The sequence below is a fragment of the Choloepus didactylus genome, chromosome 6, assembly GCF_015220235.1.
Source record: "Choloepus didactylus isolate mChoDid1 chromosome 6, mChoDid1.pri, whole genome shotgun sequence".
Classification (NCBI taxonomy): Eukaryota; Metazoa; Chordata; class Mammalia; order Pilosa; family Megalonychidae; genus Choloepus; species Choloepus didactylus.
Window position 1 is genome coordinate 20,679,832 of NC_051312.1, and position 21,831 is coordinate 20,701,662.

Here is a 21,831-nt window from a genome sequence, read left to right on the forward strand (position 1 = left end):
CATAGTAGGGTTTCTGATCCTCAACACTATTGACATTTTGGGTAGGATAATTCTTTACTTTAGGGACCTGCCCTGTGTATCTTAGGATATTTAGCAGCAACCCTATCTTCTACCCTGTGGTTATCAATGCCACCATCCTCCCCTCCATTAACAAAATGTACCTAGACATTGACAAGTGTTCCCTGGGGGACAAAGTTGCTCCTGCTTTAGAATGCTGGTATATGGGAAATATTTGGGTCCTTCCCTGAATTTGGTTTATTTCCCAATTCCACAAGAATGTTTTGGATGAGAAGAGTTTGGGGCTTCTTGAAATCTTTCTCTGTCATGATTTTGGTTGAGAGCAAAGCCTGATCATTAACAATGTTCTTTTATTGGTATCAGAACTACTCAGGTACACATCTTTTCTTTCAATCCTGGGCCCAGGTTCATATGTATTTGCTATGTATAGGCCTCTGTCTGCCAAAATATCTTCTTGCAGCTATATGGAGGCCATGGCAAAAGTTAATTTTTTTCTCTTCAGACAATCTGTAGGTGACTTTTATTCCCAGACTTCTACCACAGTGATGAGATGCTTGTATAAAAATGCCCATTCACTTCTCTTCTTTCCTTTTTAGTTTTTTACCCCAGTCAATCTGAAGCAAGACAAGCTGCCTTTCTCAGTACCCAGAAGACATGGATTGGTCTCTTTGTGAGAGGATTCCAGTCATGCCCTCTGGCTTGACAACTACTTGCCTCAAGGAAATGGGATGATGGAAGGTGGTTCCAAGGAGACTCACCTAAGTAGAAGTACAGGTGCTGCTTCTCATAGTCAATATATTTGATTTTCTTCTTGCCATACTGAATGGAGAGAAAATAAAACTAATATAAGAGACAACACAGAGGTCATTACACTCAAAGACATGTGATGATATTATACATATATAATCTCACTACTTAGAATTTGAATCATTTCCTAAGGGGGGAGGGTCCCTTTAGTTAATTTAGCATATGCTTAGTGCACAAAGACAAAAAACACCTTTATATAGGAAGTATAGAAGTAATGGCTGTATTTCCAGGACCTGGCAGACACTCAATAAATGCCAATAAATGCATGACAATTCACATCTGCTCTATATTTTTGCTGCATGTTCACTCAGTTACAACACTATGGAGCTGTTCAATACTTGCTTACCTCATTCTTTTATATCTTCCTTTCTAACTGCAGATTTCTTTTGTCAGTCTAGCTAAAAGCTTGCTGATTTTATTGATCTTCTCAAAGAACCAAGTTTTGGTTTTGTTATTTCTATTGTTTTTTGTTTTCAATTTCATTTATTTCTGCTCTAATTTTTCTAATTTCTTTTCTTATTCTTGCTTTGGGATGATTTTGCTGTTCTTTTTCTAGTTCCTCCAGGTGTGCAGTCAGGGCTTTGATTTTTAATGTAGGTGTTTAGGGCTATAAATTTCCTTCTCAGCACTGTCTTCACTGTATCCCATAAGTTTCATGTGACATGTTCTTGATTTCATTTGCTTTAAAATATTTACTGATTTATCCTATAATTTATTATTTGACCCACTGATTGTTTAAGAGTGTGTTGTTCAACCTCCATATATTTGTGACTTTTTCAGTTTTCCACCTGTTATTGATTTCCAACTTCATTCCACTTATGATCAGAGAATGAGCTTTGTATAATTTCAATCTTTTTAAATTTATTAAGACTTGTTTTGTGACCTAACAAGTTGTCTATCCTGGAGAATGATTCATATGCACTTGAGAATAATGTATATCCTGCTGTTGTGGGGTGCAATGATTTGTATACGTCTGCTGGGTCTAGTTCATTTATCATATTATTCAAGTTCTCTGTTTCTTTATTGATCCTCTGTCTAGATGTTCTATCTATTAATGAGAGTGGTATATTGAATCCTCCAACTATTATTGTTGAGGTGTCTATTTCTCTCTTCAGTTTTGCCAGTGTTTGCCTCATTATTTTGGGGGCAACCTGGTTAGATGCATACATATTCATGATTGTTATTTCTTCTTGATGGATTGCCCCTTTTATTAATATATAACATTCTTCTTTTTCTCATTTAATAGTTCTACATTCAAAGTCTACTTTATCTGATATTGGTATAGGTACCCCAGCTCTTATTTGGTTACTGTTTGAATGGAATATCTTTTTCCAACCCTTCACTTTCAGCCTATTTATAACATCGAGTCTAAAGTGAGTCTCTTGTAGACAGCATGTAGATTTCTCATATTTTTAATCTATTCTGCCAGGCTGTGTCTTTTGATTGGGGGAGTTTAATCAATTAACATCCAATGTTATTATTTTAAAGGCAGTACTTACTTCAACCATTTTATCCTTTGGCTTTCATATGTCATATTTTATTTTTTGTCTCTCATTTTACCCTTTTAGTTACCCTTACTGTGCCAGTTTGAATGTATTATATCCCCCAAATGCCATTATCTTTGATGTAATCTTGTGTGGGCAGATCTATCAGTGTTGATTAGATTAGAATTCTTTGAGTGTTTCCATGGAGAAGTGCCCCACCCAACTGTAGGTGATAACTCGGATGAGGTAATTTCCATGGAGTTGGGGCCCTGCCCATTCAGGGTGGGCCTTGATCAGTGGAGCCATATAAATGAGCTGACAGGCAGAGGGAACTCAGTGCAACTGAGAGTTATATTTTGAAGAGGAGCTACAGTCTAGAGGGACACTTTGAAGAAAGCACAGGAGCTGCAGACAGGAGACAGTTTGAAGACAGCCATTGAAAGCAGGAGCTACAGCCAAGAGGGACACTTTGAAGAATGCACTGGAACTGAGAGAGGAGCTTCAGCTTACAGAGACTTATTGAAGATGGCATTTGAAAGCAGACTCTTGCTCCTGAGAAGCTAAGAGAGGACAAATACCCCAAGTGCAACTAAGAGTGAGATTTTTGAGGAACTGTAGTCTAGAGAGGAATGCCCTGGGAGAAAGCCATTTTGAAACCAGAAATTTGGATCAGATACCAGCCATGTGCCTTCCCAGCTAACAGAGGTTTTCCGGACACCTTTGGCCATCCTCCAGTGAAGGTAGCCAATTGCTGATGTGTTACCTTGGACACTTAATGGCCTTAAGACTGCAACTGTGTGACCAAATAAACCCCCTTTTATAAAAACCAATCCATCTCTGTTGTTTTGCATTCTGGCAGTATTCGCAAACTAGAACACTTAACTGATAATCTTCATTTCCACATTCTCCTCCAAGCCTCTTTTGCCTGTTTTTCCTTTCAGCCTGCAGTATTCCCTTTAGTATTTCTTGTAGAGCAGGTCTCTTGTTAATGAACTCTCTGTTTCTGTTTATCTGTGAATATTTTAAACTCATCTTCAATTTTTGAAGGATAGTTTTGCCAGATAAAGGCATCTTGACTGGTAGTTTTTCTTTTTCAGTATCTTAAATATTCACCCTACTACTTCCTGCCTCCATGGTTTGTGATGAGAAATCTGCACTTAGTCTTGTTGCGTGTCCTGCATTTTGATGAATTGTTTTACTCTTGCTGCTTTCAGAATTCTCTCTTTATCATTGGCATTTGACATTCTGATTAGGATGTGTCTCAGAGTAGGCCTATTCATATTTATTCTATTTGGAGTATGCTGTGTTTCTTAGACCTGGATATAGATGCCTTTCATAAGAGTTGGGAGATTTTGAATATTATTTCATCAAATATTCTTTCTGCCACTTTTCCCTTATCTTCTCCTTCTAGGACAACCTTGACATGTAATGTTATGTGCTTTGGTGTTGCACTCAATTCCCTGGGACTCTTTTTTATTGTGTTCCATTTTGGAAGCCCTGTCTTGTAACTCACTGATTCTTTATTCTGCCTGTTCACATCTGCTGCTGTATGCCTCTAATGTATTTTAATCTCACCTATTGTGTCTTTATTCTCACAAGTACTTTTTTTTTTGCATGCTTTCAATTTCTTCTTTGTGCTTACCCAGTGTCTTCTTAATATCCTTTATCTCTTTAGCCATATTTTCCTTCATGTTCTTGAATTGATTTAGGATATTTGTTTGAATATCATTGATTAGTGGCTTCGAATCCTGTGTCTCATCTGAAGTGTTAATTTGTTCCTTTAACTGGGCCACATCTTCATGTTTCTTAGTATGGCTGGTCTTTTTTTGCTGATATCTAGGCATCTGATTATCTTGATGGGTTTACTCTGATGTTCAGTTGCCCTCTCTTGCCTAGGGTTTTATTGTTGATTGACTTTGTGTTATGGCTCTTATTTGACTCTTGGTTCAGCTTATTCTAGACCTTTAGAATTGCCTGTGGTCAAAAGCAGAGCTAGGGACCCATGAATGGGGCACACATCAGTTCCAAAGGGCTTAAGGGGTAGGTATAGGAAAGATGAAAAAAAGTCTCTTTTTTTTCCTTTTGTCTCCCCAGAGGTGCTCTTTCTTGGCAGAAGATCAGATAGTCCTCTGCTGCAAAACTTTCCCTGCAGCAGAAGGAGCGTATTTTTTCAACCTCCTTGGGCAGTGTTGAAACAGTGGCCACTGAAGTCCCTTTTCCTGGCAGGCTAGAACAGCCCTTCAGAGCTGGAAACTAGCAGTCCAAAATAGCAGATCAGAAGCCTTGCTAGGGATTCGACCATGCACCACTCCCCCAACCCATTCCCAGGAAGGAAGGCTTTCCCACCCCTATCTGTCTGTGGAGGCAGCTATGGACAATGCTTGAAGCAAGCCATGAGGCTGCGGGTTGGGCTTCAGCCCTGCAGGAGCAACTGACTCACAATTTCTGCTGCACTTTTCAGTCTTCTTGTTCTGCTCTTTCCTGGGTGCTATACAGTGCTCCCTGGCCTCCAAAGCCCCAGAACCATTGATTCAGACAGTTTTGTCCTATACTGTAGCTGTTTTTCATAGAATAAATGGACCCTATCATCCCCCAATGCTGCCATCTTGTCTTCCTCTAGATTTCTTTTCTTATCTGAATAATAGAGTTGGTCCTTTCTTCCTTAATTGTCACAAATAAAAAATCTCATAGTGATGAAGTAACAATAGTTATTTAATCCTTGCAGTTAATCCCAAGCCACCACATTTTCAAATAATGGGAAATATGGAAGAGGGACTAGGTAGAAAATGCTTGGGAGTTGGCAAACCTAGAAGGAGGGCTGATTTTGACTTTCACCACAAAAGAGAACCCGATGTCTTCCAAGATATAAGCACATTACCAGGCACCTAGAAGATTTATCAACGCTTATTGGAGGAATGAATATTTGAAGAAAGTGGTGGAAAGACTGGCAGTAAAGTGGGAAAAAGTAAAGATCAGGGCTCATCTAACTATTTTTTTTTAATTAGAGAAGTTATAGGTTTACAGAAAAATCATATATAAAATACAAAGTTCTCATACACCTATTTTTTGATGTGGAACATCACAACAATCTTTTGAGTTTAAATGATTTTAAGTGATACCTTGCCCAGAAGCTTTGAAACTATCTTATATAGAACCTTAAGGTTCTAGGGATATGTCCCAAGCTTAGCTGCAGAACTTGAAGGGGTGACCTCCACCACCAGTGAAGAGGCAGCATGTGTATTGAATGCAGCTCTAAAGAAGGGGATCCTAGAGAGCATCATGCTGCTTCATGAACTTTAGTTAGACAAACCTCCCTTGCTCTGGGGAAACTGAGATAAATCAACATGCTTCAACTCTAGAGGTGAACATAGGAGTCCACAAATATCAGGGATACCCCACTTGCTGTGGAACCATTGCAAATTTGTGATCATAGCCAAGGATTATATATATATTTTTAAATCTAGGCAAGAGACTTTGTTTCCTGATTCAGCTGGAGAAGAGGATAAGTCTCTCAACAATGGGAAAACCTGTTTACAAAGAATGGAACAGTTTTTGGTCTGTTTACCACAGGGCTAGGCAGCAACTGACAAAGCTACACTTTGTTTTCTTCTAGATGAAGATATCAACCTCTTCCTAATTAGCCAATTCTTAGGATCCAGCATTTCCCCCTTAGAAAAAGTTAGATACTTTTCTCTGGTCATCCTTATACCTCCTTTGTTTAAGGAAGACTCTCTCAGAAAAAGCTTGGTAATTCAAATAGTCCTTTACCTGATGGTTTAGGGTTAAAGTTTAAAGGAATCAATAATGGAGAAACACTAGATATGGCATTTTCCCTTTGTTTTTCTATTGTCCAAGAAGCCCAAATTAGAGGTGAGTATTGTAGGTGTCTTACAAGGCATTTGGGCTGTAACCAAAATGAGCATGAACAACAGAAGCACAGTTTCTCATCTAACTAGGTTAGAATTAGTTGAGAAAATGAGATATTTAGATGTTGGTGATCTAGTGCTTATTCAGTGTAGTGACCTATTTTCTCTGGGTGAATGTCTCTCCATGTCCTTGTCAAACATGGGAGAGCCTTTACCAACCTCAGCCACCTAGTTCCATGATACAACATTGGCTTGTGTTGCTTAGAGGAAGTGAGCAGGCACTGGGCAGGGTCCCATGTGTCACTGGGATTGCTCAAGCAAAGCAATATGAGTTCTCATATTTCCTCCTTTGGGAATTTGACCTTTAAGATCACAGTCATATACTCCAAATCTCCTTCTTGTCTTACAAACCCAGAGTCAGTTATTTCAAATATATACCTTGGACCTACAAGTCGAGAGATGATCTCAGATGTACTAGAATCTGGAATTTCCAGATTGATCTTTCCAAGACAGGCTGGAGAACTTTCCAGGAACCATTTTGCATTTCCCTGCTATCCAGGAGCCTAAACATACCTTGACAGGTTGTGAATCTCCAAGAAGAAAAAGTGGGCCCATGTCAATGTCTGGGTCTTTGGGGTAGATATTTGGTTTTACATGATGCTGGAAGTGTCGGTAGTTCCACCAGTCTGCTGACAATCCCTGAGGAGAAGAGAGTGTTCATTACCTTAAAGATATACCTGAAATAGCCTCTATTATCAGAGTTTTCTGCATGCAAGCCCAAAGTCAAAATAAGATATCTGAGCTTTTTTATCTTGCCCCCACCACTGGGTCAGAATGATTCATTAGACAGAAGCTCTCATAGCCTATAAACAAATAAGTATTTGGCCCAGGAAGACACCTTCAGGCTAAAACAATTCCTGTTGATGAAAATCATAAAAAAGCTGTTGAAATCAGATGTTTATCCACCTTTTATTTATTTGATCTTCATTAAAAACAAAACAAAACACAAAATTCTGAAGGTAGGTGGGGCAGAGATTATTATTCCTACTTTACAAATAAAGAAACATTAGCTCTGAGACTTTAATTAGTTCTGGGAAAAGAAATGGCCCCAGGTATCCTACTTCAATGAATATTTCAAAAAATCATGGATCTGAAGTGATCTCAAGAGGAAGACTTGGCTCAGATCACTGCATGTCAAGGTTTCAATGTGCTCATATAAAAATAAATGAGAATAAAAGTCTTTTAGCTGGTGCCAGGCTTGAATCATTTTTGATTAGGTTGTTTGTGATTCTTTCTCAGTGAAATTCTCCAGTGAAATTCTGCTGGTTTTAATAGACCAAAGAATTTGGAGGCACATCAACCTAATCTCATATATTGGCTGCACAAATGCTGGCTTTGTGGTTTAGGCAAATTCTCCACCCTCTTTGAGGCTCAATTCTCTCTCAAGTAAATATAGTATAATGTTGACATTTACCTCCATGGGTGGTTTTGAGGAGACATGAGATGATGTATACAAAATGCTGGTACATAGGAAATATTCAATTTCTTCCTCCTTTCCCTACTATGTTAATCAATTATGGAAGAAAAAGCAGCAATGTTAGTTTTCTGTTGTGTATTTGGATCTGTTGATAACTAGTCTATACATACTGTAGACTTGTGCTGTCCAGTGTGACAGCCACTAGCCACATGTGAGTACAGAGCCCTTGAAATGGGGCTAGTCATAGTAAGATGGGCTGTAACTGTAAAATACACACCTGATTTTAAATTCTCAGTACAGAGAAAGGAATGCAAAATATTTCACTAATAATACTTTATTTGATTAAGTGTTGAAATGATAATATTTTGGATATGTTGGGTCATAAATTTACTTTCAAAAATTGTTAGAACATTCAAAATAGTATATATCATTTTAGTGTGGTTTGCATTATTTTTCTGTCAGACCACACCGGTCTTGACACTATACATCTGTGGCAGAGGAGGGTGGATATTTTTGGAAATCTCTAAGTGTTAGCACTGTCTTTCCATCATTTTCTTGGAGGGATTCTCTCTTGCAACCTGCCCCCACTCTCCTCAGCAGCAGTATTCCCTTGTCATCTCTAAAATTCTACCTAACACTCTTACAGTGAAATCTCTCTCTCCAGGCCAGTTGTCTCTCCTGAATCTTATTCCAGTATGGACAATCACTTTCTGAACATTTCCTTTCGGATGCCTCATGAGATCTTATACTCAACCATGCTCATCAATTTCTTTTCCCTTTAATGGGACCCATGACACTGTAAACTTCTCCCATCGAATTGCCTACCACCCACTCACTCCTTCATTTGTGCATTCATTCATTTATTCACCCATTCATTGTTTAGTTTGAAGTACATGTTTTGTGTCAGATACTGAGCTACATATTGGGAATACAAAGATAAACATGATAAAATGGAGTTTCCAAACTTATGGAACACATAATGCAAAGGGAGTAGTAGACAAACAGGGACAGTGCAATGAGCAATGATTTTGTCTTTCAATTAAATCCTCTGAGACCCAAAGTTTTGGCTTCTTCCACCAGCTGATGGTTACCCTTTTCACTAACAACCTGCTGTAGTTGTAATAAGGGAGACAGGTCTTGATTCACCATTAGTCAGGGAGCAGCTCTTAAGCTCAAGGCCCTGGAGCTTAGAACAATTGTCTGCCACCAGGGTTATTATGGATGTGATCTAAGCAGCTGGCTCCACCCTGCTCCCCTCTGTTTGGAAGCTGGAAATACCAGAGACAGGGAGAGAGTATTCCATGGGAAAGGATTATCGGCTTCATGCAAAACATGCTACCTTGCCCCAGGTTCTTTACATAAACCACCTTAAGTCATGCCTTATTTGCAAGTTAGGCCCTTTCTTGGTGCAGTATAAAGAACCCCGGCTTTGGACTGAAATTGACTTGAGTTTAAATACCCCACTTGGCACTTAGCCCACTACTGTGGTGTATGACTTTGGATAAATTCCTCATCTGAGAAGTAGTAGAAGTTTGCCAAGAGGATTACAGAAAATGACACCTTTGACAGTCCTTCCCCCCAAACTGTTTTAGAGTCTACTCACAGAAACACTATAGGCCAGATTTTCTAAGAAAGTGTTAATTTCCATTATTCTGCTCCAGTATCCCTGAAAGAACACTTGATTTTTATAGTTTTCAAAAGGTGCACACTGGGTAGTTTGAAAAAAAAAATATGCTACAGGGGTCTATTTTGATTTTACTGTTGTATACAGGTCCAAAACATATGCACACATTTCATGGTTTAGTTTTCAGAAGGGTTCTTTTTGTTGGGCAAACATGCAAAGACCAACCATATATATATTTGCGCAGTGAGTGAATGAAAACTTGAAAGAATCTGAATATCTGTGTCTTTTCTGGGGAAGGGATCAATTGATGTGAAATCAAGTTCCAAAATTATAAAATTATGATGCAAGTATAAGACAGGGATGTGGCAGTTCATATCATAATTTTCTTTGTCACCTCTTTCCTGCACACCTTTCCTACCCACAGGTAATTTTCTCTTCTGCACAGAATTGAATCCTACATTCATTTTGCTCATGAATCACTGATTTTGCCTGCAAAAAGGCAGAGTACATGTGATTTGTTTTTACAGCCATTTCCCATTTCCTCACTTTATTCACAAGTCATCGAGTTTATATTCATTTCACCTAGTGTAAAATTGTTTCTGAAGACACAATTTATATAGCTGCATATAAACTTGAACCAATGGAAATGAAGTAATTTTTAAAAGTACCAGCAAGGGTGGAGCTGATCTGTAATATTCACCTACTGGTACCAAATTCAACTGCCAATTACCACTAGGGCAGATGAGTCTCACATTTTCTGCATCTCTGACTCCTCAGAAAAGGGGAGGGAAGGTCGGACTAACTGTTCCTTGAATCTCACAAGGACATGAGAAACTGTCTTTGCTTTCGGTCTGTGGTGAAGCTTTCTGAGTGAATACAGAAATACCTCATCTATCTGACACTCATGGCTAAGGGTAGAAGAGCATGTCTACAGGAATTTTCCAGTTAAATGAAACTTGTCTCTTAAAATGACTGTATATTATCCATCTAACCATTTTGGAGGATAGATGTATTTCTAAGATGAATTGAGACCCAGCTCTGAGTTATTTAATCTTCTTAAGTTCCAGTTTGCTTAACTGAAAAGAGTAGATAAGATTAGGTGACTCCACAGACATCCAACTCGATGATGCTCTGACTTATTGTCTAGTTCTTTACCTTCTTAATGCTATTACAACTGAACATTTTTCTTTATGATTCTGCATCCTCATTTTCATATCTGGAAAGATTGCTTCTAAATTAATAATAGCTAACAATGATTATTTCCCATACGCCGGGGACCCAGGTTAAGCATGATGCATGAATACCACATATAATTCTAAAGGGCCCTATGAAGTTGAGGCCATCATCACTACTGTACAGTTGAAAAAACTAAGGTTCACAGATATTAAATACCTTGTTCAAAGTGACCTGGCTAATTAGTTTTTGATTTCCTACTGAAGCCAGGTCTGTTTTTAAAGCAATGGTTTCTAACTCTGGCTGCAGATGAGAATCATCTGGGAAGCTTTCAAAATCATGCTGACCCCTAGACCCCATCATAGATGAATTAAATCATAACCACTAGAGATGCTGCCAGGCATCACTGTGTTTTAAAATCTCCCCAGATGACTTTGAATGACAGCCATCATTCATCAAAGGCTTACTGAAGGCCTATGATGTGCCAGACACTCTTCTAGGCACTGCATGACCATGGTGCATAGGACAGTGTTTTTCAAAAGCTCCCCAGTTAACTGTTGATGACAGCTAGAAGTAAGAAGCACTGCTCTGGAGCCTATGCTGTTTAATCCTGTGCTATGACTTCTTCCATTTACCAGTTTATGGGATATTGGCTTAAAGAGTTAACTCCTTTGAACATCAGTCTCACCTGTAAAATAGGGGTGTTGTAATCCCCATGTGATCAGGGGACTGTAAGAATTACATGAGACAGTAGCCTAAAGGGGCTAGTTCAGAACCTGGCACTTGGCAGATTCTCATCTGCCCTCCTTTATCATTTGATATCGGTAGTAACTGCTCACTACTCTCAGTAGGCCTTTTGTTGGTCACTTCCAAGTTGCCAGGTAACCTGGGCAGTGTAGAAATAGATGTGTATATATAATCTACAGATAGAGAGAAGATATCCCTGTCTATATGATATGTCTATGTCTACATCTATATAGATCTATATCTACATCTCCCTAGTTATCTGGTTTTCCAGATATCTATTTATCTCTCATCTATCTGTCTGTCTTTCTATCTATCTATCTATCTATCTATCTATCTATCTATCTATGATGTTTTTTTCTAAGAGGCCCTGGCTTAGAGGCATGGACTTGGCTTAGTTGAAGACTCAGAGGCATTTCCCCTCATTTTGGGCCAGAGCACATAGTTACCAAATCTTAGAATGTCATAGAAGAGCAGAGATATAGTTTAATTCCTAATATCACAGATGGGAACACTGAGGGGCAGATTTAGAATGTGACTTACCCAAGATCACAGAGCTAGCATTGTCAGAGCCAGCACTAGAATCTGTACTGTTACCTTAGTTCATTTGTTCATTCATTCATTCATTCATTCAACAAATTTTTATTGAGGGTCAACTATGTGCCAGGCAGGCTTCTAGATGCTGCATTGCAGTGATGCAGAGAACAGCATTCCTGCCCTTCTGGAGCTTACACTAGGAGGACTAAGACCAGCTGCCATCATTGCCACCTGCTTTCCTCAGCAGTCTGGGTTTCACAACTTTCAATCTTGAACACAGCCATTTGGTCTTCCCTGCACATTCTTTCTCTTCCTTTTTAATATTTATCTGTTCCCCCACATCTTTGCCTTTATTTCTTCACAGCCATATCCTTCCAGGGCTAATCAGGCCTTCTGGGGATTCTCCTACATTCTCAGCAACAAAGTGTCCAGAACCCTTCTTAGAATATTCCCATTCCTGATTTTACAGGCACGTCTTTATTTTGAAAGGCACAACAACCCTTCTCCTGAGGAGTGGTTTCTTTGGGGAATGAGGTGCCAGGAATTGGGCAAAATAGTCTATTGGGGTAAGGAACAAATATTAGGACTTCCTAGAAAAATAAAAATTTTCTTCATAGACATTTGAAATTCTATTTTAGTGTATATTTTATAATATTGTGATATATGTTATCTACATTGTTAGTATATTTATAATACTAACATACTTTTATTGATAGGAGTGCACAATTAAAAAAAAACAATTTGGATACCACTGCCTTAAGGAATGACTTTCAAGAAATTCCCATTATTCTCTCTGAATATCCTGTACCTTGAGATGACCCATCACAAATCTGTGCATCAGATGATTCCACTTGGTTTTCTGAAATACGGAAAGGTGTCCTATGTCATGCTGCAAAAATGCACTCTGAGCCTAGAAGAGACAAAGTCATTGTTAGAGAAGTCGGCAATCCAAAAAGAAATCAGTAACTGAGCCCATCAGGGCATTCAGGAACACATTTGAGAACAGTGGGAGATCTCATTTAACCTCAAGCCAAGTTTACTTTGTATTTCTCATACCTGTCATGTTCTTTCCCACCTTCGTGCTTTTGCACAGTTTGTTCTCCCAGCCTAGAAAGCTCTCCTGGCCCCTGTCGAAATCTTCCCATATTTGATTCGCAGTTATCCTGTGGTTCTGAAGCTCAGTTTCTCCCCTTATAAATGGGGATAATAACAGACTCATAGGGCTGTTGTACAACTTAAATATGCATAAAATCCTCTGCTTATAGTAAGCATCAAAAAAAAATCTTTGCTTCTCTTCTTGTTTCCAAATATCACTCTTTAAGGTGTAAGGTTAGTTGGCTTTTCAAGAAAAAAAAATCAACATAAAAACTTCTGGAATCTGGACACACGTTGCTGCTAATTCTCTACCCAGCCTTCTCCAGTTGTTCCAACCATAATTAAATGCCTCTTTCTACTCCAATGGCACATGAGTTTTTCCTCTCCTTGGCACTGATGCCATTCTGTCATGTAGTATACTCAGTTGTTTGAAAGACTGTCTCTCCCATTGGATGACACTTTTCTCAAGGTCTGGGACCATGTACATTTCTCTTTGCATCCACAGCACAGCATGTAATACTCATTGAAGGCTGAATTCAGAGGTTCATATTTCATTCAACAAAGATTAACCAAATGCCTTGTTATGTGCTGGTTGCTATAATGTCAGTCATGGCAGACCCATATGTTCTTATTCTCTTATAGTAAGTTATAGTCACTGCCCTTGAAGAATTCATGGTCTGATGCATTGATAAATGGTGGCTGGTTAAAGAATGAAAGATAAGGATGAGTATTGCATGAATGAGGACAAATTGTCAAAGACTGAACTTGTGTGGAAAGATGGGGCTAACAGTGGCAAGTATCATTAATTGAACATGTACCATATACCAACCACTGTGTAGGTGTTTTATGCGTTAGCTTGTTTTGTACTCCTCAGACTAATTCCATAAGGAAATTACTATCTCCATTATACAGATGAGGGAACTGAGGCCCAGTGAGGTCCAGTAACTTACTGGTAAGTGGTACACTGGTGAGAAGCTTGCCAGGAAGTGTCAGGCAGTAGCTGACACATATCTAAAAAGAAGACAGGAGAAGAGCCTCTGAACCTTTCCCCAAGGCTACTGCCTGGGCTTAGGATACCTGCTCACCTGAGAAATTGTCAGAAGAAAGGAAATGAGTATTGTAACAGTCCAGCCACTGCCAAAATACCACAGTGTTAGCCAAGCCAGGGCTTCCAAAATCAAGATCTGGGCCAGATGAAGGAAAAAGAATCCCAGGTTGGCTTTGAACATGTTCATATCCTCTAATGATCTTCTCAGTTCTTGGAAATCTTCCACCAACTGGGACTTTGAAATAAATATGCAAGAAAGAAATTAGTATCTTTAGGGGAAAGGGTACACAAATCAACATATTAATAATAAAATAGCTACCATTCATTGAGCTCTTACTATATGCTAGACACTCTGCTAGGTTGCTAAGTGTTTTAGCAATTCTCACAAAATAATGAGGTCAGTACTATTATTTTCAAGCAAAAAAAATATATTTTATTGAAATCCTATCTGTGAAAATATCACTTAATTTGAGACCTCTCTCTCCACAATAATTGGGTCAATTGGCCAGAATTAAAACCAAAGTACAATGAACAAAGAAACAAAAACTTGAAGAAAGATTATGCATTTTTTTCTTTCCTGAAGAAGAGAGAGATAAGTAGCTTTTTTGTGAACTGTTTTCAAACTGCTGTTATGGAACTCAGATTTCTTTTTTCTTGGAGGGGGAAGGGAGTGGAGGTGTCAATAGAGATATACATAGCCTTAGAGTTGCCTTCTCAACAGCAATGTTATTCAGAAGTTGATTGGACTCCAATTATACTTTGATGAACTTAATTATCTAAATGGATCTGTTACCATAGTTACTCATACAGTTTACAAAGTGCTTTCCAAGTCATCAGCTGTTAATATGTGGAAAAGACTCTTTCATAGAAGATGGCAGACACAGAACAATGGAGTTCACTCAGATTAGCTCTAAGGATAAATTTCCTGAGATCTGTTCAGAGGATTCCCAAGAACAAGACAAGTTCACCACTGGTGTTAAAGTGTGTCTGCTGGTGGGAGTGGCCCTGTATATGTATGTTATGTGTATGTGTGTGTGCACATGTGTGTGTGTTCACTAATAATGCTAGCAGTGGTTTATAAGCTTTCCACATTAATCATTTGGTTTAGTACTATAATGGGTTTGAAAATACAATAGTTGAGAAAGTGAGCAGGATATGAGACAAAGGACAGGGTTGTACAGATTTAAGAAAGGAAAGACAAAAACAGCTATGATAATAATTCTAGAAGCCAAAAATTTCATTTCAAATTTCACTTCTGCAACTTTTAAAGGGCCTGGGAAAGCCTGGAAAAACTTAAGAGTTGTTTCTCTCTCAAGCCTCCATCAGCCTTGCAGTTCTGTGGCCCTAGAAAAATTTAACTCATCATCTCTAGCATGCCTTCCTGCCTAGTCATCTTTTCTAGCCCATTTATTGTACAGAGTAGGGGTCACCAAGATTCAGAATAGAGAGTGACTGATTTCAAATCAGCAAGTCAGCATAAGACCCTGGACTTCAAGTTATGCCTCCTGTCACTCAGTCATGTGCTCACACACTAATTATACGTATACATATATATACCTGAATATCTACATAGACATACTAAAGAGAATTTATGGCAGACATTTACTCTCAGAGACCAACACCTTTTTTGATAATGGTTATCTTACAGCTCTCAGCCATTAGTCATTAACAGGATTTTTCCTTTCCTTACAGAAAAAATATTAGGAAAATCAATTAATTGTTGCAACATTTTTTAACATAAGGCTACCTGTCCCAAATGATGGGGACATACCTGGAGGTCTTTAAATTACTAGTTCCCCTTTTGAGTTCATGATAACAATAATATTTAAAATTTACTGAGCATTTCCTAGGTGTCATACTTGAAATGCCTTTTACTCTTTCAGTTATCTTTCCATTAATTCTTATGATGTGGTACTATTATTGCTGCTGTTTTAAAGATAGAGAAACTGAGCCCACAGAGAGGTATCGTAAGTGGCCTAAACTCATACAATTTGAATGGTCAAACTTCAGAGCCCCCTGTCTGAAGCACAGAGCTATGTTGCCCAGTACGCAGCATGTTGGCTGCATATGGACCTAAGCTGTGAGCTGAAGTGTTAGTCTCAGCTATGTACACAGCTGTTTCTGTATTCTCTGATTTGACTTGCTTCCCCTATGCATCTATTTCCTCATTTCTTAAAAAGGGAAAAAATTGTTACTCTATCTGCCTGATAATGGTATATGGGGAAGGGGGAGTACTTTCTACAAATTATTTGAAAAGACTTAAGAATTATACAAATGTCAGTTGTTGTAAAAAACAAATTGCTCAGTATTAAGTCAAACCTTTTAAAATTTGTGTGAAACCATCTAGGCAATTTTCTGTCTTACAGAGACCCCGACCTTTAGAAGACAGTATTTTGTGTAGCCAAAGTATAAGAAAAAGAAAGAATGTCAGCCTTTCTTGGGAAGGCCAGACAGCTTTGGGGTCAGAGAGAAGTGATTTGGAGTCCCAGACCTTAGGCTGACCAGTTGTGGGACTTTCACAAGGTAACTTACTCTCTGAACTATAATTTCCCCAAATGCAAAAAGGGCTGTAGTTAGGATATATTTGCATCTTTCACTCAGTAGTTACTTATGGAGTTCCTACTACATGTCTGATGCTGTGCAGGTTCTCAGGAGACAGGGGTGAGTAAGCTAGGCAGCTATCATGGTTTATAAGGAATCATAGACAGTAAACAAATCATTACAATCAGTCAATGAAAAAATTATAAGTATAAGTTGCCTGGCCCAAAAGAGCTGTGGATTCATGGCATCACTACTTGGTGAAGAGCCAAGAATTCTATTCCTTTGTTTCACAGAGGTTTAAGAGTTCTGAGACACTAAGAAGTATGAAAATGTCTTGAAATATGTGGAATCCATTTGTTCAGTCTATTTCAGCCCCACCCAAGGATGGTGGTTGGTTTGTCACACAGAATAAAAAGTCAACCTTGAAATATTCCTTGCTTGTCCCTACCCTTCCACTCACACCCTTGGGTCCCAAGGTCTCACTCACATTTTTGTTTCTCTCCTGGCTAGGCTCTTCTGGGGCAAGCTCTCCAATAAGCAGTGGCTTAAGGTACAATTGCACAGTGTCAAGATTTGGATGCATAGCCCTGAAGACATCCTGTAAATCAGAGAGATGAGTTAGAGGCTTAGAAGAGCTGTGCGTATCCACAGATTAGTCTCCAACCTTATCTCATCCCTGGGAACCAGCATGGGACTCCATTGTAGAGTATTTGCTTTTAACTCCAGGTTGATGTTCCAAATTAATTGATCAAAATTACCCTTGGAAACCCTTTATGAAAACTTCATAATAGAGGCCCACATACTGGATGCACCACTTTTCCAGGAAAGTCCAACACAGCCAGGTTATCTTCTCATATTGGAAGAAATCACTGTGTCTCTTATTGAGCCCCAGAAGAAATAGGTAGGTTGAGTTTATGCGCTATGATGAATCTTTCAATTACTGCACCAGGCTTGCTGTGGACATTGCTTTCCCTATCTGAGGCATGCAATGACCAAGGCTGGCTATGCAAATCATGCTTCCCATCAAAGATGCCCTCTTGTTTCTTGACCAAGTCCAGAGAATGAGAAGCTTGCATTAAATTATTTCTAGAGAAGGCAAGTTGATGACAGCAGGAAGACAAAGGCATGAGAGAATGTGGAAGCATGGCCCTTGAGCTTTGGGTCATGCTTGGTTAAGTTTGGCACTGAAGGAGTCACATTGCTCTCCCTAAAAGAAAAAATGCTATAGTGACCTGTGCAGGGACTTGTGACAACCAAGTAGAGAAGAGAGCTGACCAACTATATTTTTCCACCTGAGGTCAACATGCATTAGCAATTCCAGGTGGCTATAAGAAGTGATGGCATTTCCTATATCATGCTTATTTTTGAAAGTAAGATATATTACACCCCCTGCCAGGGAATTAGACAGTTTTGGGGAAAGAAAGATTTTCCAAGAGGGAGATATTAGACTTTTTGATGATATGTCTTCAGAGGTTTAAGTGATTAAAATGAAGAAATATAACCAAGGTTGTAACTTGAATATATCTACAAATTGCTCCAGAGCAGTACTGATTAAGAAATGGACCCTGGAGACAGACTTCCTATATTCAAATCCTGACTTTGCCACTTACTAGCTGTGTAATCATGAGCAATTCTTCTGATTTGTCTGTGCTTCAGTTTTCTCTTGTCTAGCATGGTGGTGATGATAATAACAACTAAATTCATGAAGTTCTTATGAGGATCAGCTGAATTAATTAGAACACTGATTGGTATATAGTAAATTCTCAAAAATATCAGCTATCATTCTTACCTGTGTACTCCTGGTGATAAAAAATCAGTACTTACCTCCTCTTGCATACAATTCAGAGTTTTTCTTCCTATATCTCAATGCCTAAGTGGAGGGAGCTCTGAACTCTTCAAGTGAATATAACAAATTCTCCTTCTTCAAATCCTAAAACAACTTTAGATTTACCCAAGAACTACATATGAGACTATTTTAAGAAGGAGTTTATACAGTGACAAGGTTAAATAGAGGGGTGCAAGGTCAAGTCCATAGACTCATGTCACCTAAGAGTCCTTAATTCAATGAGGTAGAAAGACCTTTGCACCCAAGGGAGCCTCTCCAGCTTCTACAGTTCATTCTGCTTGTGTGAATTCCCCTGACCTGCCTTGGGAAATGCAAATGAGATGACATCAAAGGTATTTTTAAACTGTTGCTTTCTATGATTCTAAAGCTTAGCTCCCCTAAACAGGAAGAGGGTGAATCAGTGATTAAGAAGATGATTCAACCATCTCAGGGCAATCCAAACTGAAAAATCACGTTCTGCTTGCTGTGTAGGAGGTTGGAATGGGAACAGTTTGGTGGATCAAGATCAGGGTGTAGAGAAAACACATCACTGTAATTTCTTCTTACCCTGGGCAGTCATCCAGAGTCCTGCAACAGTGTGCTAACAATAATATTCTAGGTTCATTGTTTCTCCTGATCCCCAACAACATTTATAGGTCAGTATTGTGACAATGGATATTGAAGACCCACAGAATTTTCTAGAGTAGAAGGCACAGGCCCACTACCTAGAACTGTTTTCAGTGAATTCATGTGCAGTACAACAAAGGAGTTTTGGTAGTTTTAGAATACTCTGTCTCTTTAAAAGACTTCCCTAATAGAGTTTGCAGAATGAGTAAGTTTTGCAACCCTCTTTTTGAAATGCCTGTGAAAACAGGTTCTGATATCAACATTCTTGGGCAAGTATGGTCCTGCTGAAGTAAGGAGAGGGGATAAAATGAAGGGGAAAAATGCCAGCATTTATTGAATGCATCACATGTACAAGTCATTTTACAACCAACTCCATAAATGTCACTTTCGATTTGTGAGGTTCCATTACTTCTGCTGTACAGATAAAGTTACCAAGGGGAGAAATGCCTTGCCTTAAATGACAGTCAGTAGAGTCATGACTTGAAATCAGAGCTATGTGACTCCAAAGCCAAGGAGTTGTAAGGTCCTTCACAGCCTTAAATGTATAATTCGTTTTCTGAAATGCTGCTCAAAAAAAGGACAATGCCATATTGTTTCTAGATGAGGCTAAAACCAGTTTCTTCTGGGTAGAGAGTAACAGTGACTTGCTATCACAGGTTTTAATCCCAAGAAGCACTGACCTGTGTCTCCAGAGTTGGCTTCCACCAGTACCCATCAGACGTCAACTTCTCCACTGGACTGCTCCCCATTCAATAAACCCCAGGCCTCTCCATGACTCTGAAGCTTTGCACATACAGTTCCCTTTACCTTGGCTCCTTTCCTCCCTTGTCTCTACAAAAAAGCTTCTCCTCATCCTTCAACATCCAGCTTAAATATTGTCTCTTTGTGTGGCTTTTCCTAACTCACTTTGGAAAGTTGTTCATGGTCTTTCCTGAACTCCCAGGACATTTTGGTCATGGAGCTTTCACCACAGTGGTCTGTGAGGTTTTAAAGCTGGGGGGACCATGTGGTATTAATCCGTGTATATCTAATACATCTCCCTATGCCTGGAATATGGCATGTGATCAATAGATTCCTGATGAATGAAGGAAAGGTTGAATAAATAGATGAAATAGCATTTCTGTTACTGGGAGTTGGGGGTATTAAAGTGCTGAACTCAGAGGTTGCAGGTCTTAAACACTGTCTCCTTTTTCTCCTATACTCAGCATCTCCAGTTCCTGACCTTTTTGTTATTCTAGCAGTTCTTATTTTCATCTTTTAGCATTTTGAATTCCTTCTCATTATCATCTCTACTCCCTAACTTATTCATAAATTTGTATTATAGCTCATCAAGAAATAGGAAAAATGTGATTATTACTATGCATTCACAAATCACTTGGAAATCCCATTAATTTTTGCTGTGTTTTACAGGAGGATGGAGGGGCATGCTTTGCTGTAAAAGCATCATGATCCTTAACTGGAAGGAGAACAGGACATTAAGTCAGAAGGACCAACAAAAAATCCTTCCTTTACAGCTTAAGAGCTGTACACAGGTTGTGCCCTACACAAAGACACCTGGCCAAGAGGGTAACAACAGGCTGAAATCCAGCCAGTGCTCTGCTTGCCAAGTTGGGCCTATGGAGCTGCAATCACCCAGAATGTTTCTTTTCCTATTTCACATTAAGGTACAATATGGGGTAGTTGAGGCCTAGCTTGAGTCATATTGGGCAAATTACTTAATTTCTCCAAGTCTTAGTCTTTCCTTTAAATGTGCATAATAATAATACCTAGTCTGCCTCAGGGGCTCACTCATCCCTCAATTCATTTATTTAGTCTTTCTAAAATCTTTATCAAGGACCTAGACTAGTGGTTAAGAGCTTGGGTTTTAAATGGCAGTGATTGTATATTATTATTACTTAGTTCATCTGAGATGGGTCAAAACTTCCCCAAAGAATTTTACTAAGGGACATAAATTCAGAAAATAAATCACCAATGGCTAAGTGTGTAAGTAGTCACAAAACAAGATAACTCAAGTACACACCCAGATTTACTCACTTTGAAGAGCTCACCAGAATATTCTATACCCAAACACAGATAAAGCCCCCCACTCTCACATCTTCATGTAATTCTTCTTCTCTTCTCTTCTCAGATCTCATCTGCATCAAGGCATTGACTGAAACAACAGTGTCCTCACATTTCACTGGGAGAGTGAACTGTGAATAGGCTGGTTTTGGGGTAGAGTGCAGTATTCGCTCTTCTAGGGGAAAACTGTTTTGGAGCAGAGAAGCCATCCAGATTTTCCTTCATCCACAGGGATAAACAGAAATTCATTTTTCCACTGCAAATCATTCTATTGTTTGAGAACTTTCATTATTAGAAAGTCCTTCATTATACTGAGATTTTTTCCACCTTCCTGCCTTCTCTATCCTGTAATGGATATCACCACCCACCTAGTTGCCTAAGCTAGACATGGATAACTCATTGTAGACTTCATCTTGTTTACTCATCCAGTCTTTCATTCCATCTTATAAATTATGTTTCCTAAATAGCCTTCACACCCACCAGCTCTTCTTCATTCCTGGTGTCAAGCCTCGTTCTGGCACCTGGACTAATTTGCAGTTGTCTTCCTGTAACTCCTGGTCTTCCTTCTTTTCAGTCAGCTACTCTCAAGTTCATTCTTTCCTCCTCATGGCCCATTCTCATCTGTTACTGTTAGCACTCTAACCCTCTTCTCCTCCAACTTCTCTACCTCCTATTTTTAACACCTTCCATGGCTCAGAAATGGATTGCTTATGGAATTTTGACAACCCAGAAAAGATAAAATTATTGTTGATTATTATTTTCCTTTCACCAATTGCAGAGAAATCTTGGATGATTTGTGTTGGGATAATGAGGGTGAAGGGGGTGCTGTACTAGAGAAGTAACATTCTGTATAGTGGAAAGGTGAAGACATGCAGTAAGGGTAAAAAGCAACTCCTTAGCTCAG

At 39.0% G+C, this 21,831-nt stretch overlaps 1 protein-coding gene across 1 annotated transcript in view; it reads right to left on the reverse strand.

Annotated features, from left to right (window-relative positions):
- The window catches only part of LOC119536236 (fatty acid desaturase 2-like protein FADS2B), a 34,309-nt gene that overhangs the window by 7,711 nt on the left and 4,767 nt on the right, over positions 1-21,831 (reverse strand). The window contains exons 2-6 of the mRNA XM_037838952.1: positions 16,902-17,012; positions 13,911-14,108; positions 12,539-12,640; positions 6,749-6,874; positions 777-837 (exon numbers count right to left, since the gene is read on the reverse strand). Coding sequence (XP_037694880.1) covers positions 777-837; positions 6,749-6,874; positions 12,539-12,640; positions 13,911-14,108; positions 16,902-17,012 — 598 coding nt within the window. The remainder of the gene's footprint in view (positions 1-776; positions 838-6,748; positions 6,875-12,538; positions 12,641-13,910; positions 14,109-16,901; positions 17,013-21,831) is intronic.